The following is a 20376-nucleotide window of genomic DNA, read 5'->3' on the forward strand; positions in this document are numbered from 1 at the left end:
ATGCACCTCTTTTTAAAAATATATATATATTATTGATTTTTCAAAATAACAGACATGTCAAACAAAACATACAACATTTAGTGGAGCTGCAGTCGCTCCACTCAGAGTAGAAGTCATCATCATAATAATAATAAAAAAAATGTCTATAAAATACATATAGGTATATAAGATAAAAATGTCAATTTTAATATAATGAATCTAAATCTATATCAAAACTTGTAAAGATATATGTAAAAAAGAGAAAGGTTTTAAGAAAAGAAAAAAATTATGATTATACTGTACTAGTAATTACCATCTTACACAGTTCTAATACTAAATTCAAATACTGTATGCAAAATAATATAACAACACACTTATCTCTTTTTCCTTGTTTCCCACGAAGTATATATTTTCTGCCAAATATCATAAAAGATACACTTCTTACTTACTCATTGTAAATCTCTCACTGGAAATGAAGAAGAGTAAAATAATAGGTAGAACATTGTGTATAGCACATACATACCTGTTCTTTAATGGTGCTTTGAAATTGGTTTATGTAAAACCTGGCATTTGTAGAACAGTTTTCTGAATTCCGAGAAGGGCAAATCATCTTTAAATGCATGTTGTAGTACGAAGCAATATATATGAATTCTTTCTTTCATTCTCTCTTTCTGGAATAATTCAACTATGGCATTCTTAATTAATTTATGCACATATAATTATCCTTCAATGTGTAATTTGCTGCCTTGTTCTTTCCTCATATATATTGTAAGAAGTGGGTAGTGGGAAGAGAACTTGCACCAATTCTTACACACAGACTTCAACTCTAAGCAGGTTATTCATATCAACAATTATGTTTATATGTTCAGAGTTCTAGAAATAATAGGCTGATTCCAAATATTTTCTTCTCCCCCCCTCAAAATAACTGACTAATATTTGGAATGCTGTAATGGAACGTCCATGTACATTTTTTGCCCTTAGTGGTGATAGGTATAGAAGAAATTTCTATAAAGAAATTGTATAACATTTGGAGCTATAAAGGTTGCAACAAACACATAGTAGAGAAATTAGGCTGAATCTGGTGATTGTCCATCCTATGGCTGAGGACATTTTGTTCCAGCAAAGATTTATTTCTCTACATTTTCTTTTTAAAATGTGGATGGAGTCTAGTGCATGTTAACATGTTAATTCATTTCCAAAATCTAATTTCACATCAACCTTTTCAACTGATAGAAGAGAAAGCATAAATTTATCTTTAATTTCCAGGCTAGCATTTCAAAAGCTTCAAAAAGAGAAGATGCAGCCTTTCACAACTTGAATCTAAATATGGTCCCTTCATGTCTCAATAATCATTTTTTGTTATTTCCTCAGAATGTTACTCTGTTTCCCCGAAAATAAGACGTACCCTGAAAGTAAGGCATGTCAGAGGTTTTGCAGAATTTGCTAATATAAGGCACCCCCCAAAAATAAGGCGTAGTCAAGTTTACATACGGTACAGTGGAAAAACATACGGTACCATTCAAAGCTGTTCATAGTGGTACCGTAATAATGTGGCGTCCCCTGCTGGCCCATTCCATCGCTTTGTACCGTCCAGTACAGCAGACACAGTCTGCTGGTGTCTCACCGCCATTACAGTCTTCACTACAGTGTGTAGACTGTAGTTCCTCTGGTGGCCGGAAGCTGCAATAGCGGGAGTTGTACCATATAAGTGCCGTCATTTGTGTGTGTGGGTGCCATACTGACAGGTACCATACCATAATCAGTGTACCATACGGTACACTTTCTTTGGGGTGTCAGCTTTTCTGCCTGTGAATTTGTCTTATTTGAGAAATATAAGGCACCCCCAAAAATAAGACGTAGCACAACTTTTGGAGCAAAAATTAATATAAGACAGTGTCTTATTTTCGGGGAAACATGGTATATTCATGTGATCCCTATCCTACGCCAGAAATCATATCTCAGTATAGTAGTGTATGTAACAGGTAGCCCGGTGTTTTTCCTTTTACATATACCATTCTATGATCTTCAGCAACAATTTTGTTGGTAGTGTAATGATGTGATCCTTCAAAAGTTGGGATTAATTTATTGGCCAATTTATACTAATAAATTAGATAAATAAATAGAAAATAAATTTAGACCAAGTTGGCAGGGGTAGTCAATACCCCAGAGGATAGGCTCAAAATACAGAAAAATCTAGATAGATTAGTACTGTGGGCTCAAATTAACAAAATGAAATTTAATGTTGAAAAAAGCAAAATCTTACACCTAGATAAGAAAAACCTAAGGCACGCATACAAATTGGGAGAAACCACACTTAACGGCAGCGACTGTGAGAGAGATCTAGGAGTTTTGGTGGATAACCAACTAAATACGAGCCAGCAATGGGCAGTGGCAGCTAAAAAAGCCAACCCAATCTTAAGCTGCATCAACAGGGGCATGCACTCTAAGACTAAAGAGGTACTAATACCACTCTATAATGCCCTAGTCAGACCACATCTAGAGTACTGCATTCAATTTTGGTCACCCCACTACAAAAAGGACATTGAAACTCTAGAGAAAGTACAGAAAAGAGCAACCAAAATGATAAGGGAACTGGAAACCAAGACATACAAAGAGAAATTGCTAGAACTGGGCATGGATAGTCTAGCAAAAAGGAGGGCCAGAGGAAACATGATAGCAGTATACAGATATTTGAAAGGTTGCCACAGAGAAGAGGGGGGGTCACACTATTTTCCAGGGTACCAGAGGGCCAGACCAGAAGCAACGGATGGAAGCTGACCGAAGAGAGTTTCAACCTGGAAATAAGGGAGAACTTTCTGATAGTGAGAGCAATCAACCAGTGGAACAGCCTGCCAGCGGAGGTTGTGAATGCCCCATCACTTGACACATTCAAAAGGAAATTGGATGGCCATCTGCCTAGGGTGGTTTCCTGCTTGAGCAGGGGATTGGACTTGATGGCCTGCAAAGCCCCTTTCAACTCTAATAATAAACAAAAAAACAAACAAACAAACAAACAAATAAATAAATAAACAAGGCATCCCCTTCTGTCCTTAAGCATCAAGGACATTCAGATTTAAAACTGGAGAGCTCTTTAGGTATAAGTATCCATCATGTGACCTTTTGTTTAGGATCACCCTAAACAGTAGCAGACAAACAATAGAATAGAATAGAATAGAATAGAATAGAATAGAATAGAATAGAATTTTTATTGGCCAAGTGTGATTGGACACACAAGGAATTTGTCTTGGTGCATATGCTCTCAGTGTACATAAGGAAAAAGATACATTTGTCAAGAATAATGTGGTATAACACTTAACGATTGTCATAGGGGTCAAATAAGCAATGAAGAAACAATCAATGGTGGTATAGAGGAGATTCATAGTGAAGTGATAGAAGTCAGAGTTATAGGATAGACTGGGAACTTGAAAAGCCACCTTATTTGTTCTTGTAATCAGATTTTGTACTTCAGTCAAGAAAACAACATGAAAGTATACATGAATTCACTAGGAATAGAGGATAATTAGTTTCCTCAATACAACCAGGAAGTGTTATAATCTACTTCCTTAATTTTGACATTTCCATAAAGTATGAATCATTGTTTCTTTCACGTGACCATTTCCCCAACATATTTTAACCAAATGCACAGTTGTTTTGACAATATCAAATGACACTTTTGTAATGAAAATTTCATTTAAAGTTTATGACACACATAGTTCTGTGCATGTGTGGAAAGAAATGAATACAGTTCACTAATTTCTTAGTTTTGAATCCCAGATTTAGCAATAAAAATTGGTCCTGACTCCTGACACTGTGATGTCAGAAATATTTGAAAATAAAGTCTTTGTATTAAAACCTTAGAAGCATTTGGACTAAGAGAATTGTTTGGACTACCTGCATGCACATAAGTGAATGGAAATAGTAGAAGGAAATCGGAGCCAATAAAATAAAAACTGATGATAATGGGATTTTTAAAAATTGCCCTAAAAAAGAGATGTGATATTGAAATATAAAATGCTACAATCCCAACTGGAGAATTAGCCAACCCAGCATTCAAGTGACTGAAACCCTGTATAGGCACAGTAGGAACCTATTCAGAGATTGAATGTACTAATTAAAAAGTTAAATGAATATTTATGTAATCTGTCAGGTGCGAAGATTTCATAGAGCTCTAAATTAAAAAGCTATACTTTATGAACAGTAATTGCTTTCCTAAATCAAGTTTTTGCATGTAGCTGTATTAGAACATAATCTTATAATATATTTTATCTATTGTTTCAAATTATGCTCCATCATTAAGAACAGGTATTATTCTTATATAATGGATTTTATTATTAATGTATTATTAGAACAGAACAGAATAGAATAGAATTTTATTGGCCAAGTGTGATTGGACACACAAGGAATTTGTCTTGGTGCATATGCTCTCAGTGTACATGAAAGAAAAGATAAGTTCATCAAGAATCATAAGGTACAACCCTTAATGATGGTTAGTTTCTTTATTTCTTTATTTCTTTCTTTTTCTTCTTTCTTTTGTTCTCTCTTTCTTTCTTTCTATTTATTTATTTATTTATTTATTTGTTTGTTTATTTATTTATTTATTTATTTATTTATTTATTTATTTATTGGATTTGTATGCCACCACTCTCCAAGGATTTGGGGCGGTGCACAACATATCAAAACAATATACAATATACATATCTAAAAAAATTCAATTAATATAGCTAATACCTTACCTTTCATTATAAAAGAGTATATATATATATATATTAAAAGGAGATAAATCTATAATGTATTCATAGAGGAATCTATAGAAGAAATGAGAGTATAGCTGATTTACTTATATCTATTCATATTATTAACTTATAAAACATGAATTAATGTGAGTATTTTTGTCACCATCTGCATGTGTGGCTTTTTAGGTTGAATACAGTTTTGGTTGGTACCGGTAATTTTTTTCATTCCTTCCTGGATTTCTGTTTGTAAAATATAAAGATTTGAAAAGCATATTCTTTTAAGCTTCAAATATTATGATACTATTTAAAAGATATACAAAGAGTGTGGACCAATTATACAATCTACCACCCCCATGGTGGAATTACAAAATTGATCTTTTCCCAGAATTAAAGAAAAACAAACAACATTTGAAAGGTTTTTAAAGAGAAAAATGCACAGCACAAATGTTACAGGGGCTTAAATTTCCATTTAATCTTTTGGCTACTAACATGCTTGAGTGGCACTAAAATACTGGTACAATGGAAAAAGAAAATTCTGGTTCCAAGCCGGCTATGAAAGGAATGCATTTTATCTTAGGATGGATATATGTTTATCCGAGGCATGTTTAAATTCAGTTACTGTGGATTTATCTACCACGTCTGCTGGAAGTTTGTTCCAAGGATCTACTACTCTTTCAGTAAAATAATATTTTCTCATGTTGCTTTTGATCTTTCCCCCAACTAACTTCAGATTGTGTCCCCTTGTTCTTCTGTTTACTTTCCTATTAAAAACACTTCCCTCCTGGACCTTATTTAACCCTTTAACATATTTAAATGTTTCGATCATGTCCCCCCTTTTCCTTCTGTCCTCCAGACTATACAGATTGAGTTCATTAAGTCTTTCCTGATACGTTTTATGCTTAAGACCTTCCACCATTCTTGTAGCCTGTCTTTGGACCCGTTCAATTTTGTCAATATCTTTTTGTAGGTGAGGTATCCAGAACTGAACACAGTATTCCAAATGTGGTCTCACCAGCGCTCTATATAGCGGGATCATAATCTCCCTCTTCCTGCTTGTTATACCTCTAGCTATGCAGCCAAGCATCCTACTTGCTTTCCCTACTGCCTGACTGCACTGTTCACCCATTTTGAGACTGTCAGAAAGACAAACCAAAGTTGCTACTTTCTGGGTCACTTTAAAATGGCTGTAAAAATGGATGCTGGCACAGAAAACATATTTCAAAATGGACCCCTTGCAAAGTGTATTCAAATTAAAATATGGTGAGGAAGAAGCTGTGAGAGGTGATCTGCAGTGGAGCACAGTGGAGCACAACCAGCGTGAAGCAATTAAAAATCACAGTTAAGCAAAGCCAAAAGATCCCCAAATCCTGCCGGATGACAATAGAGAAACTGTAAAATCTGATGGGCCTGAAACATTCATGAATGGTATCTACCTAGTTGAATACTTCCAGTGATGCATATATAACCAGCTCCTGGTGTCCCCTTCTGTTGCAGAGAAAGACGGCGTTTAAGAGGTGACTTGATAGAAGTATATAAAATCATGCATGGGATAGAAAAGGTGGATAGAGAAAATATATATATATATTTTCTCTATCACACAATATTAGGATGAGGGGGCACTCCCTAAAGCTCATAGGTAAGAAAGTGAGGACAAATAAATGGAAATATTTCTTCACCCAGACGGCTGTTGGTTTATGGAATTCACTTCCAGAAGAGGTCATGACAGCTGCCAGCCTTGATAGCTTCAAGGCAGGATTAGACAGATTCATGGATGTCAAGTGTATTGGTGGTTATTGAAATGGATGTCCATGTGCCGCCTCTATGTTGGTTGATGCAGGCAGGATTCCCTTGAGTACCATTTGTTGGGGGTCAAGGGAAAGAGAGGGTTTTGCCTTCTCTTTCTGCTCAAGATCCCCATGTACAATTGGTGGGCCACTGTGTGACACAGAATGCTGGACTCAATGGGCTTTGGCCCGATTCAGCATGGCTCTTCTTATGTTCTTACAGATGAACTTTTCTTGTCATTAATTGTCTAATGTTAGCAACCACAGATAGATTTTTATCTGTGACAATATGGCTATAACCTGATATTTGTCATTTGTATATCCCATCTGTCTGTCCATTACCCTGGGGGGATTATTGACCCCTCCGAGAGGGTCCGCAACTTGGGCGTCCTCCTCGATCCACAGGTAACTTTAGTATACCATCTCTTAGCTGTGGCGAGGAGGGCGTTTGCCCAGGTTTGTCTGGTGCACCAGTCATGGCCCTATTTGGACAGGGAGTCTCTGCTCACAGTCATTCATGCCCTCATCACCTTGAGGTTCAACTACTGCAACGCTCTCTACATAGGGCTACCTCTGAAGAGTGTTCGGAAACTTCAGATCGCACAGAATGCAGCTGCGAGAGCAATCACGGGCCTTCCTAGATATGCCCATATTTCGTCAACACTCCGCGGCCTGCACTGGTTGCTGATTAGTTTCTGGACACAATTCAAAGTATTGGTAATGACCTATAAAGCCCTGCATGGCATTGGACCAGAATAACTACGGGATCGCCTTCTGCTGCACGAATTCCAGTGTCCGATTAGGTCCTACAGAATTGGCCTTCTCTGGGTCCCCGTCAACTAAACAATGTCGTCTGACAGGACCCGGGGGAAGACCCTTCTCTGTGGCGGCCCCTGCCCTCTGGAATCAACTCCCTTTGGAGATTCAAACTGCCCCCACCCTCCTCGCTTCCGCAAGACTCTGAAGACCTATCTATATTGCCAGGCATTGGGTAATTGATGTATCCCCATTTGGTTAGTAAGATTTATGTGTGGTTATGATTGGGTAGTGTTGACTGTTTTTTAAATGATACTTGGTTTTTAGCTATAGTTTTAATTATTTGATTTGTACCGCGTTGTTTATTATTGTTGTGAGCTATCCCGAGTCTTCGGAGAGGGGTGGCATACAAATCTAATAAATTATTATTATTATTAGTATTTTAAATCTTTTGGTGGGGCACCCCCAGCAATTATAAATGAATCCATCATCCCCCTGTTGACCCTCCTCCTTCTTTTTCCTTCTCTCTTTCTCAGCACTGGAGTATTTTCTAGAGATTTAGATATTTGGATAATGTGTAGGCTAATTTAAACCTTGTCATTTGTGCCTTGAGTGAGAACATCATTTCTTTGAGGGCCCTTGGTGCTCTCTGAGCTCAGTTATTTTCCTGCAGATGGTTCATTATTAGGTATTGTCATTAGGTAATTTCTCTTTTCTTGCTTTCTGATGAGTCTTCTCCAGTACCAAATTTCAAAAGTGTCAATATTCTTATCTGCTGCTTCAGAGTCCAACTTTAATTTCCATATAGGGAAATGTTTATGTGTCACATGGAATACCATACATGATTGTGATCTTTGTAGGTGTAGAGTCTTCATGACATTTGAATATCTTTTCCAAGGCTTTCACATCTATCAAGTATTAGGCCGTGGCATATTCCTTTACTGCTTCTTTCTTTTCCTGCTAATGGTTGGTAATAAAATGTATCCACCATTTAAGTTTTTAGCCTGTTTATTTCATGCCCTGTAGTTTACAGTAGCAGAGAAGATCTTTTCAAAGATCTTTTATTGTCATGGCTTAAACATATTCTGCTTTTACAATCTCTCTGCACAAGTTTTTGTTGGTCATTTGATGAATAATTTAGAATAGAATAGAATAGAATTCTTTATTGGCCAAGTATGATTTTAGTAGGAATTTGTCTTTGGTGCACATGCTCTCAGTGTACATAAAAGAAAATATATTGTATAGTTTTTATTATATTCATTGTCCTTCTCTGAACTTGCTCTAATTTGTCTGAATTCCTTTTCAAACTGTATCACCCAGAAATAGAGACAATATGTCTGAAAGCATGGTCCACTGATGAAGATTTGGGTTCTCCCCCCACCACATGGTGCAATGGAAAGAATAATTATAGAAAAGAAGAATGGATGAATGTTAGGGAGAAAAAACATCCTCTCTCTTAAAGAGAGAATTACTGAAAGGATTAGGATGGAGGATGTTCCATCTTCTGCAGCACTTATTCTAAAAATAGTTACTTCTCCAACTATCTTTATGGCCATGAAGCAGGAATCTTTCACCCACGCCCAGCTGATGATTTATCATTTAGGCCTTCAGGAAAATAGATGAGCTGTCTGGGTTCAACATAATGGGGATAGATATAGATAGGAGCTGAAAGGCTTCTCAAAACCTGGTCTCTCCCTAGGTCTTGGAACCTGAGGCATTTGAAGATAATGTTTGTTTGCTTCTCTGGAGTGACTGTTTTTCTATTTTCTTTTTGTTTTTTCTTAATCGTAAAAGCTGCCCAGAGTTGTTTTGAAATTGGGCAACCAAGAATAGATGGATAAGCAAACAAATGAACACACAAATACACACTTGGCATTTTACTCTCATATAGTGGACAGCTTGTGAAAGGTCTTACCAATACTAAACTACCCTATTAGACAAGCACATACTGGTAAGATTCCTTCTCTTTAAATTCTCCAGAATAGAATCCCATTATGGAATTGTCATCCCATGTTTCTTGGGGTGGTTTTTTTGGAGATTCGAACAATACAAAGGTTTAAATATACCTTCTGCAAATTGATACTTCCGGGTATGGCTGGACACTACAAACAGAGGGGCACAGAGGGGGAAGATCCGTTAAGCCCTTTAAGCCTTTTCCTTTCCCAGTTCTGGCTGATCTCTGCTCATTCTCTCCGAAGTCAGTGTGAACAACGATGAAAGTTTTACAAGTTTGGTGGTATACTGGTTTTCGACCCATGGGGGACTCTGCGTTTCTTGTGCCGCTGTTTAGAACCACTAGCCAAGGCAGCTGCAATCTGTTGGAGTGGCTGGTTGGTTGCCAAGAGAACAAATATTTCCATTTAGGATCTCCTGTGTCCTGGGCATTGATTAACTTATTGGATTGCATCATATATTTTTGTTGCAGTGATGTAGCAGATACAGATTTTACACAGGCCTCACTGGAACGTGTAAGTAAACACTCCAGAACCGATTAACATAGTTTACGTAATATTCCTTAAATACCTTGTATCACCTTTTGCATTTGCATTAAAGCAGTTTCTCTCCACAATCTTCCAGTGTAGAGGGGGGGAAAAGCAATGCTAATTTGTCATGCTAGTCCAAAAGCAACACATGCTAACGCATTCTGCCAGTCAAAGCATTTAATTAAGGAACGGATATGGTTGGGATATCCTGGTTAAGGCAAGTTATAGTCAAGATCAGTTAGATTGATTTTATTCTTTGGCTTCCTATTTATAGGAGCGATGGAAATTCACTTAGCCCACCTTAGCAATACCGGGCATGAAATTGGATGCGATAACCTACATTAGATCAGAGGTAGGTGATCTTCTTTGCATGGAGGACATTTGAACTTGTGACTTGGAAACCTCCTGCGCTACTGGGGCAAAGGCAGCGGTGTCTGCTGTCATGGGAACTACATCCCTGTTTGTGTTTTTTAAGCCTTTAAATATATCTCTGTGAAACTTGGCCTCGGGTAAGATGAGGAAGAAATCCTGCAACTATTGGGAAGGAAGGATTCATCTCTTCTTGGAGGGAGGGAAGGAAGGAGGAAGAACAGGGGTCTCTTCTCCCGGGCCTCTCTATCCATTTTCACTCCCTGTCGTCTGGTCCTTCTAGTCAAACATCTCCCCCCACCCCTCCCCATCACCCTCGCCGTCGCTCAGCTCTCCAGGGACGTTTGTCTGCGCGCGTGGGGGTGTGACATTTGCCTCTGTGGGCGGGTTGGGTTGCAATCCTTGCCGCATCCCAGCCGCCCTTTGCTCTCCCGGCGTTCGTTATCTATGTATGTCTCCCACGTAGGAAAAGAGCCAGACCCAGAGGGGGGGGAGGGGAGTCTGTCTGCCAGCCAAGTGCTGCTCCCTGGTGCTCAGAAGCTGCTCCATCTCCAACTCCTCTCTCTCCCCCTCTCTCATTCATTTCGCCGGCTAACATGAGAGATCATGGCCGCCTTCGGGCTCCTGAGCTATGAGCAGAGACCTCTCAAACGGTCCCGTTTGGGGCCGCCCGACGTCTATCCTCAAGACTCCAAGCAGAAGGAGGTAAGCCCGGGGATGCGCTTGGCGCCCGTTTGCGCGCACCCGCCTGGTCCGGGGGAGAAGTTTGCCCGGCGACCACCTGAGATGGGGAAGGGGGGGGGGAAGGGAAGGCAGGTGAAGATGGGTTGCAGGAGGAAGGGAGGGAGAAGGCGCCTGCCAGCCTCAGAGCGGAGCTCCTCGCAAAGGCTTGTGGAGGACCCGGAGAGATTTCGTAGCTGTTGAGTGATGGGTTGGGGAAGGAGGGGGAGGCGATCTGCTTTACGCGCCGGGCCCTGACGCACTCCGGGGCTGTGTAGTAGATACCCGCCCCCTCCTCGTCGTCTCTTCTCGGTGCACTTCCTTTCTCCCTCCCTCCCCAAACTTTTGAAAGACATCAGCTCGCAAAGAAAAGGGCGCTTCCCCCTCCTCCGCCACCCTGGCTTGCTTTACCTCAATCGAGTCTTGAAACCCCGGGTGACTGAGGCCATCCTCCTTCCCCCAGCAGGTGGAAACGGCTTCCCTTCCCTTCCCCCCTCATTCTCTCCCTTTCCTTAAAGGGGGCTTTTTTTCTGGCAGGGACGTTGCCTAATGGACCAGTGACTTTGACATTTGGTCAGATGGGAGTGAAGCTGCTTCCCCTTAGTCACCCCAAATCAGATGACTTTCAAAACACTGGCCCTTTGCTGTGTATTGTTCCAGCTAGTAGCACTGGGTTGTAACCATGACGTTATGGTACTGTGTAATTAACAGATAATTGCTGGGGGTGGGGTGGGGGTGGAAAGGAAGGTTGTTATAATGCTCAGTACAATTTATCAAGGGATTCCTTAACTCACCTGCTATTCAGTTGCCACTAATTTCTGTCCTCTGTAGGTTAAAGTTGCAAGTAACTAAGAAGCTGGTAAATTAAGGGGTCCTTTAACTGTATTATTTACAACCTTTATGTGGAAAGCCTTAGCAGTTTGGCTGTAATGTTGGCAGACCATTTCTTGCTTGTCTGTGGTTTTATTTCCATAAAAAGACTACGTTTGACTCACAGGCGGAACTATAGTTAACCATAGTTAACAGTTCACACTGGCAGTCTTCATGATGCTAAACCCTAAGAAGCAAACTCCAGTTATGTCCTAGTCTGTTGGTTTGCTTCATTCAACATGCTCCAACGTGTTTTGGGTTGTTATCAGGGGTGGACTACTGCCTGGATTGGGGGGTGGGGAAACGCAGTGGGGTAGGGAAAATGGAGCTCAACCCCGGAGCACCCAATTTTCACTGAAAGATGTTGAAAAAAAATGCAGGGCGTCCTGCATAAGCCACGCCCACAGTGTGGTAGTAAAACTTTTGGTAGCCCTTTACTGGTTGTTACTTAATCATAGTTTACACTTCATAGTGTTGGGTGAATCCAGGTAAAATCTATTTTAATGCTGTTTAGAAAGGGGTGTTACACTAGAACTTTGTGCTATTGGAGCAATTCTTATTTTATGTAGTTTGAAACTTACAATTCCCATAGGAAATCATTGTTACAATAAGTATATATACATGTGGTAATATAAATAATTTTTTATAGCATCTTCAGATCAGTGTTGACTCGTGGTGCCTGCCTGGAAAAGTCCCTGCAATTTCCTTGGCAAGGTTTTTCACAAGTGGTTTGCCATTGCCTCCTTCCTAGGGCTAAGAGGCAGTAACTGGTTTAAGGTCACCCAGCTGGCTTAATACCTAATGTGGGGCTAGAATACATAGTTTCCGGGTTTCTGGTATGATGCCCTAACCCTGCGATGGTGAACCTATGGCATGGGTTGCCATAGAGCCTTCTCTGCAGGCATAGGAGCCATTGCCCCAGTTCAGCTCCTCTGCATATGTGCGTGCGCCTCGCACCAGCCAGCTGATTTTCAGGTCTCTGCAGTGCATGCACGAAGCGTACATGCAAGAATGTGACTGCATGCATGGGAGATAGGGCGCATGCATGGGGATTGGGCATGCATGTTCTTGGAAAGCAGGACACATGGCAGAGTCGCGCATGCATGCATGAAGAGTGGGGTGCATGCTTAGGGGTCACGTGTGCATGCACAGGGATGGGCATTGCATCATGCATTATGCCATGCATTGCATTATGGGTGTGCATGCACACTTTCGGCACTCGGCGCAGAAAAATTTAGTCATCACTGCACTAACAAATACACCAAGCTGGCTTTCATTATAGACAGTACATGATGAAAGAAGAGCAATTAAATAGCCTTTGGATGATATGAAAAAGATGCATGTTCCACAAAATATGCTGGACATAATTATTGGGTCTAAGAGTTATTCTATTGGCTGCCAATCAGTTTCCGATCACAATTCAAAGTGTTCGTTGCGACCTATAAAGCCCTACATGGCATTGGACCAAGAATACTTTCGGAACCGCCTTCTGCCGCACGAATCCCAGTGACCAATTAGGTCCCACAGAGTTAGCCTTCTCCAGGTTCCGTCAACAAAACTGGTGGGACCCAGGGGAAGAGCCTTCTCTGTAGCGGCCCCGGCCCTCTGGAATCAACTCGCCCCGGAGATTAGGAGTGCCCCCACCCTCCTTGCCTTCCGTAAACTCCTGAAAACCCACCTATGTCACCAGGCATGGGGAAATTGATGCCCCTGACTGTCCTGCTTTATGTATGGTTATGATTGTATGATTGTTTTTAAATAAGGGTTTTTATAACTCTTTGTTTTTAACAGTTAGATTTGTACACTGTATTGTTGTTGGAAGCCGCTCCGAGTCAGAAGGGCGGCATACAAATCTAATTAATAATAATAATAATAATAATAATAATAATAATAATAATAATAATAGAAAAAGTGTGTAGAACTCTAGTCAGAAGCTGATTTAAGAATTGAATATACAATGTATTTATCTTTACAGTGATGTTGTTGACATTATGCTATAGTAAACTGCATCTACTTTTATACTTTTTATTGAATATTAAATGCAATAGTAAATGCAAATACAAATTAAACTCAGAGAAAGGATGATAAATAGAACAAAAGAAATAATAAAGCAAAGGAAGATAGTAATATAAAGAAAATAAATATATAAAGTTGCTTCTGATATTTATCACAAGTGCAAGCAAACTTAATATACTTTTGAGGTCTTCTTCCTATAAACCACCCCTTATCTATTTACAAATCCAGAGATCATAAATGTTTTGGTCTTGGTTTCTACAAAAGGTTACCAGAACCTCATAGAGGCATATATTATTTTGATCTCGGACAAACAAGCTAACTTTATATATCTTTCTTCTAACAATCTTAACCATATGGTGTCACAGGATTTTGCTTTTCTTTATTTTTTATTTTTCCCATCTCAAAGGGGAGATGACTTTAACTGACATGTTTTGATTATACAGTAGAAAGTCCTCATCCAAGTCATTTTCTTGGTTTGTTGTTTGTTCTTTTATTCCAAGCTATATTATTTGAGCCGCCCCGAGTCTGCAGAGAGGGGCGGCATACAAATCTAAATAATAAATAAATAAATAAATAAATAAATAAATAAATAAATAAATAAATAAATAAATAAATAAATAAATAAATAAATAAATAAATTGTTTTATAACTCACTTATTTTTGGATTATCTATTTTTTCCTGGGTCTAATATTTTTACATCAGGCAAAATTTGTTTCACATCTGTTATTCTGGTTGACTTAGCCTTCCATTCTTCTGAGGTGGGTAAAATGAGGACCAAATTGTTGAGGGCCATATGCTGACTCTGTAAACCACTTAGAGAGGGCTGTGAAGCACTATAAGGCAGTTTATAAGTGCTACTGCTATTGCTGTTCCTTCATTAACATTTTTGGTCATAGTTTATCTATAGAAGCATACATCATTCTGACATTGTAGCAGCTAATTTCTGGTTTCATTCTTCAAAAATCATCTGGAATATGTTCAGCGTTTTAATGTTATTTTATAAATACAACATACTAATCAGAATCCAAAGACAAGTTTACATTTTTAACCCTATTTTTCTTTTTGGCTCAGAATCTTTAATTCCTCTTGATCCAGTTTCTGAAATCATAAAGTCTCAAATCTTTGTTATCATTTAAAATAGATAAAACAATTTTCTTTCCGCAAAAAACTCTTTATTTTTTATACTTATTTCCAAATTATAGTAAAAGTTTCAATATTCCAAATTTGTTTAAATTCTTAATCAATTTATACCTTTCTTAAATCAATTATTTCAGTGATGGCGAACCTTTTTTTCCCTTAAGTGCCAAAAGAGCGTGGGTGCGTGCTATTGCGCAAGCGTGAGTGCCCCCATCCATAACTCAATGCTGGGGAGGGTGAAAACAGCTTCCCCCACCCCATGGAGGCCTTCTGGAGGCCGGAAATGGCCTTTTTTCCAACTTCTGGTAGGCTTGTGTTTCGTCCTCCCCAGGCTCCAAAGGTTTCCCTGGAGCAGGGAGAAGGTAAAAACACCCTCCCCCATCCCCCTGGAGGCTCTCTGGAAGTGAAAACGCCCTCTCAGAGCCTCCGTGTGAGCCAAAAATCAGCTGGCTGCCACACACCTACATGTTGGAGCTGAGCTAGGGCAATGGCTCGCGTGCCAGCAGATATGGCTCCGCGTGCCACCTGTGGCACCCGTGCCATAGGTTCGCCATCACTGTCTTATGTATTTAACTTTTTATTATTTATTTCCAATTCTTTAAAATTATGGTTACATTTTCTTTTGTTTATGAATTAAAGTAAACTCACTCTCCAGGCAGCTTTTCAACTTACCATTCTGAAAATCTCTAATAGTGTTAAGACAGTTAAACAGGCAATTTCTAAAAGTGGTTAGAAAGCGATATTAATGAACGTAGTGTCCTTTGAAAAGCCACAGTGCAGTTGTAAGCATGATGGCTGGTCCCTTCATGTGGTACTCAAACTGCTGACTTATAATCTTTTCACAAGGAGCAACTGTCCGGTGCATATGTAATTAATATTTTGCCCTTTCCTTATCCAGAGTGGTTGTGAAGAATCGGTCTATTCAACAAGCCTTCACTCTTTGCTGCAACCATTGTCTTCACTCTTTCAGACATGCTTAGTTCCATGCCTCTCCTATAAATTAGTATCAATTGGATATGTTTTTTCTTTTAATATTAGATTTGTTTCACTGTTATATTGTCTTTACTATTGTTGTGAGCCGCTCTGAGTCTTCAGAGAGGGATGGCATACAAATCTAATAAATAATAATAATAATAATAATAATAATAATAATAATAATAATAATCTACTATTGATACAGTCAATAGTGATTTCTGCCCTGTGCAGGTGTGTGTGTGTGTGTGAAAAAGATAATGTCCACGTTTTCTTCAAACTTTTGTATTCTGAGATATTAATACATAATACCAATAGCACTTAGAGTTACATACTGCTTCACAGTGCTTTACAGTTTGCAGAATCAGCATATTGTCCCCAACAAATCTGGGTCCTCATTTTACCAATCTCGGAAGGATGGAAGACTGAATCAACCTTGAGCCTGTGAGAATTGAACTGCTGGCAGCTGGCAGTCAGCAGAAGTAGTCGGTAGTACTGCATTCTAACTACTGTGCCACCAGGGCTCTTGACATTATCTGCTGGATATAATTGTGAAGGGACTTTTTTTGTTGTTTTTAGTAAGAATTTTTTCTAAAGTAAAAATTTCAATTCTTTCTTAAATGTTAGTGTTAGTAATTTCCATTTCTGGTGATCCACAGAAAATGTATAAAACTTTAATGTGTAGATTTAGTGCAAGGGTGAAGAAATCCAGCAGGTTGTAACAGGTTCTGGAGAACTGGTAGTGGAAATTTAGTGGAGAACCGGTAAATACCACCTCTGGCTGGCTCAGAATGGGTGGGAATGGAGATTTTGCAATATCTTTCCACCAGGAGTGGGGAGGGAATGGGGATTTATTTTATTTATTTATTTTGTCCAAAACACAATAATATACAATGAAGGTTATAGAGGATACACTTGAAGTAAAATACTGTATATCATAGAAAGAATAGAAGAGAAAATATAGGAATAAAATATATCAATGAGAGAATAGAAGAAAAGATATAGGAGATATAGGAGAGACAATAAGACTGGACAGGGGAAGGAAGGCATGCTAGTGTGTTTATGCATGCCCCTTACTGACCTTTTAGGAATCTGGAGAGGTCAACCGTGGATAGTCTAAGGGTAAAATATTGGGGGTTAGGGGATGACACTACGGAGTCCGGTAATGAATTCCATGCTTTGACAACTGGATTGCTAAAGTCGTATTAATTACAGTCAAGCTTGGAGCGGTTAATATTAAGCTTGAATCTGTTGTGTGCTCTTGTGTTGTTGTGGTTGAAGCTGAAGTAGTCATTGACAGGCAGGACATTGCGGCATATGATCTTGTGGGCAATACTTAGATCATGTTTAAGGTGCTTCCTTTTCCTGCCACACCCACCAAGCCATCCTTGCCATCCTTGCCCACAGAACTGGTGGTAAAAAAAATTAAATTTCAGAGTGATTTAAAGAAATACAACTTACTATCTTTGGTATGGAAATACCATGCTTCCTGTTTTGATTATAGAAACTGTTATGCTTGAAGCAACAATTTTTGACCTAGAATCTCTCCTTGTAGAGATTTATTTATTTTATTTTATTTACTTTATTCGATTTCTATGCCGCCCAATCCCGAAGGACTCATTTCAATTCAACTGTGATTTTATGGCCTTGAATTCCCTTGATTCTTATTTAATCCGCTCTCTATGTATTGATGATGTAAATACAAATTCCCATAATTCCAGATTAATCTGATGTAATACATGAGACTTGACTTTGCAAATCATTTTAAGATATAATGTGGTTTGTTATGTGAGCCTTAAATTGTCAAGTAAATTTAGCCATTATGGTTATTAAGCATTGATTCTAGCTTAATGTGATGCTTAAACCTAGTCAATAATCAGGTATTCATTAAAGTATGATTAAGTAAAGTAGCCCATAACTGTCTAGATTCATGAATTCTACAATTTGAAACTGAACAAAGCACATGATTGCTTAATAGGTTGTCTGAATCCAGCCAATACATGCCAAATTTAATAACAAAAATATCTAAAATTATTCCTTTTGTGCCTTGAGCATACGTAAACAACATATCTGATAGCCCTTTCTAATATCCTTGTGTGTCAATTTATCATATTGATTTCCTGAAATAAGGAAAGTCTTATATGCATTTCTTTTGGTTTGCTTTTCAGCCAATAGGTTCCCCAAAATTGATGCATAGCAATAAATAAAATTGCATACCATATTTTTCAGAGCATATAATGCACCAGATTATAAAACACATCTTAGTTTTTGGGGAAGAAGATAGGGAAAAGAATCTGCTTACCAGATATTCATCTGCATAGCATCCTTAGGCTGGTCAGCTTCAGAACATTATTTTATCCCCTGGTTAGGGCTTTTAAAAAAAAAAACTGATTAGGAGAGAGTAACAATGAAAGAGCTTGCAAGTGGGTAAGAGATGGGAACATCATTAGCACCTGGTTAGAGCATGAAAAACAGTCTTTGCAGAGAATAACAATGAAAGAGCTTGCAAGCGAGTAAGAGCTGGGAAGATCGTTAGCACTTAGTGCTTTAAAAAGAAGCTTTAAAAAAAAGCTATATTCAGAGTATAAGATGTACCGAAATTTTCAGTCTCTTTTAGGGAGGAAAAAGGTGGGTCCGAAAAATACGGTATATAATTGTGTATACAATTTTAACATTCAATATAGTTTGTGTAGGGCTAGTTCTTAATTCAGTATATGAACAGTTGACTACTTGCTAATAATCTTTTCCCATAAAAATATGCCATTAAAATAGTACTTGAAATAAACTGCAATTGCAAAAGTTTTCCTGAAGAATTTCTTAGCCATAATCTAAAGGGGCCCCACCTCTTTTTAATTTTTTTTTATTTATAAAACATTTTAAAAGAAAAATGAAGAACATACCATATATACATCACAGTATGATGATACAAACATATAATAGAAAAGGTACATGACAGTCTATTCAATATTTACATTAATTTTTCTCTCCCCCCCCTTCTATTGAGTTTTAATTGGTATGTAATTTTTTTCTCTGATATATCTTATCTTTAATCTTGGTTCTCTGCTCTATCCAATTATATAATTTATCCCTGGTTTCGTAGCGGTCTGTATCTGATTTGTCTTTTGTCTTCAACGTTAGTCTGTCCATTCCTGCACATGCTAAAATTTTAAATAAAATGTCTTCTTTTGTTGGGATCTCTTTGTTTTTCCAGTTTTGAGCGTATGCAACTCTGCTTTATTGGTTGAAATTGATTCTAGAAAAGGTTGTATGTGCTTAAATGTGACCCTTACATACTAGGGTGGTCCATAAAGTTGGGACAAAGTTTGAACCTTGGAGCTAATGGGGAACAATTTGGACAAAACTTTACTTATCAGAGACAGGACAGCTGGATCCAGCCTGCTCTATTTTGATTCTAAAACTTTCACAAAAGTCCAGGACAATTTTACCAGGTCAACTTCACCAACAATTTTTGTTCAAAATGGAAAACACATTGGTACTTAAATTGCAATCTTGGAGGTGTCACATGAAGTGGGAATAGGAGAGCTGTCACTAGTGAGAGGGGAATTTCATCCATATTAAGATGATCAACCTGCTTTATCTTTTTGGAAATGTGGAATGAATAGATCTTTATGAGTACAGTGATCCCCCGCTCGTTGCGAGGGTTCCGTTCCAGGACCCCCCGCAACGAGCGGGTTTTCGCGAAGTAGCGCTGCGGAAGTAAAAACACCATCTGCGCATGTGCAGATGATGTTTTTAACTTCCGCAGCGCTAGCGAGGAGCCGAAGATTGGGGGCGGCGGGGCTGTTTTAAAACGTCGCCGCCGACATGGGGGGCTCGCTAGCACCCCCCGAACCCCCAACCCAGGTTTGGGGGGGTGCTAGCGAGCCCCCCATGTCGGCGGGGACCTTTTAAAACACCCGCGCGGCTTTCCAATGAGTCCCGAAGACACGTCTTCGGGACTCATTGGAAAGCTCCGATCGTTTTAAAACAGTTGCGCCGTTCTCCGCTGACTCCTAAAGCGGGGTGCGAAATGACTTGGAGGAATGGGAAGCTGAAACCGGCCGATTTGGACTTCCCATTCCTCCAAGTCACTTCGCCGCTCGTGTCCTGGCTAAACCGGGCAGCAGGAGACAGGCTTTGAGTTTTGGCTGCGGGGCGAGGGAGTTAGGAAAGTCCTACTTCTCCCCCCGCAGCCAAAAACTCAAAGCCTGTCTCCTGCTGCCCGGTTTAGCCAGGACACGAGCGGCGAAATGACTTGGAGGAATGTGAAGCTGAAACCGGCCGGTTTCAGCTTCCCATTCCTCCAAGTCATTTCGCACCCCGCTTTAGGGCGACAGGCGGTGGGCTGGGAGCCGCAGGCGAAAGGAGCTCGGGCATTGTTCTCCGGACCCCGCCCGCTCAGCCCCGCGGCGGCCCTTTCCCTCTCCAGGCTGCGGGCGGGGTCCGGAGAACAATGCCCGAGCTCCTTTCGCCTGCGGCTCCCAGACCACCGCCTGTCGCCCGGTTTAGCCAGGACACGAGCGGCGAAATGACTTGGAGGAATGTGAAGCTGAAAC

At 39.5% G+C, this 20376-nt stretch overlaps 1 protein-coding gene across 3 annotated transcripts in view; it reads left to right on the forward strand.

Moving 5' to 3' along the window:
* The first annotated feature begins 10616 nt into the window (after nt 1-10616).
* MED12L (mediator complex subunit 12L) overlaps nt 10617-20376 on the forward strand; it is a 228774-nt gene continuing 219014 nt past the window's right edge. For all 3 annotated transcript variants that reach the window (XM_070753437.1, XM_070753438.1, XM_070753436.1), the window contains exon 1: nt 10617-10809. In XM_070753437.1, coding sequence (XP_070609538.1) covers nt 10711-10809 — 99 coding nt within the window. In that variant the 5' untranslated portion in view covers nt 10617-10710. The remainder of the gene's footprint in view (nt 10810-20376) is intronic.

Source organism: Erythrolamprus reginae, chromosome 5 (assembly GCF_031021105.1).
Source record: "Erythrolamprus reginae isolate rEryReg1 chromosome 5, rEryReg1.hap1, whole genome shotgun sequence".
NCBI lineage: Eukaryota > Metazoa > Chordata > Lepidosauria > Squamata > Dipsadidae > Erythrolamprus > Erythrolamprus reginae.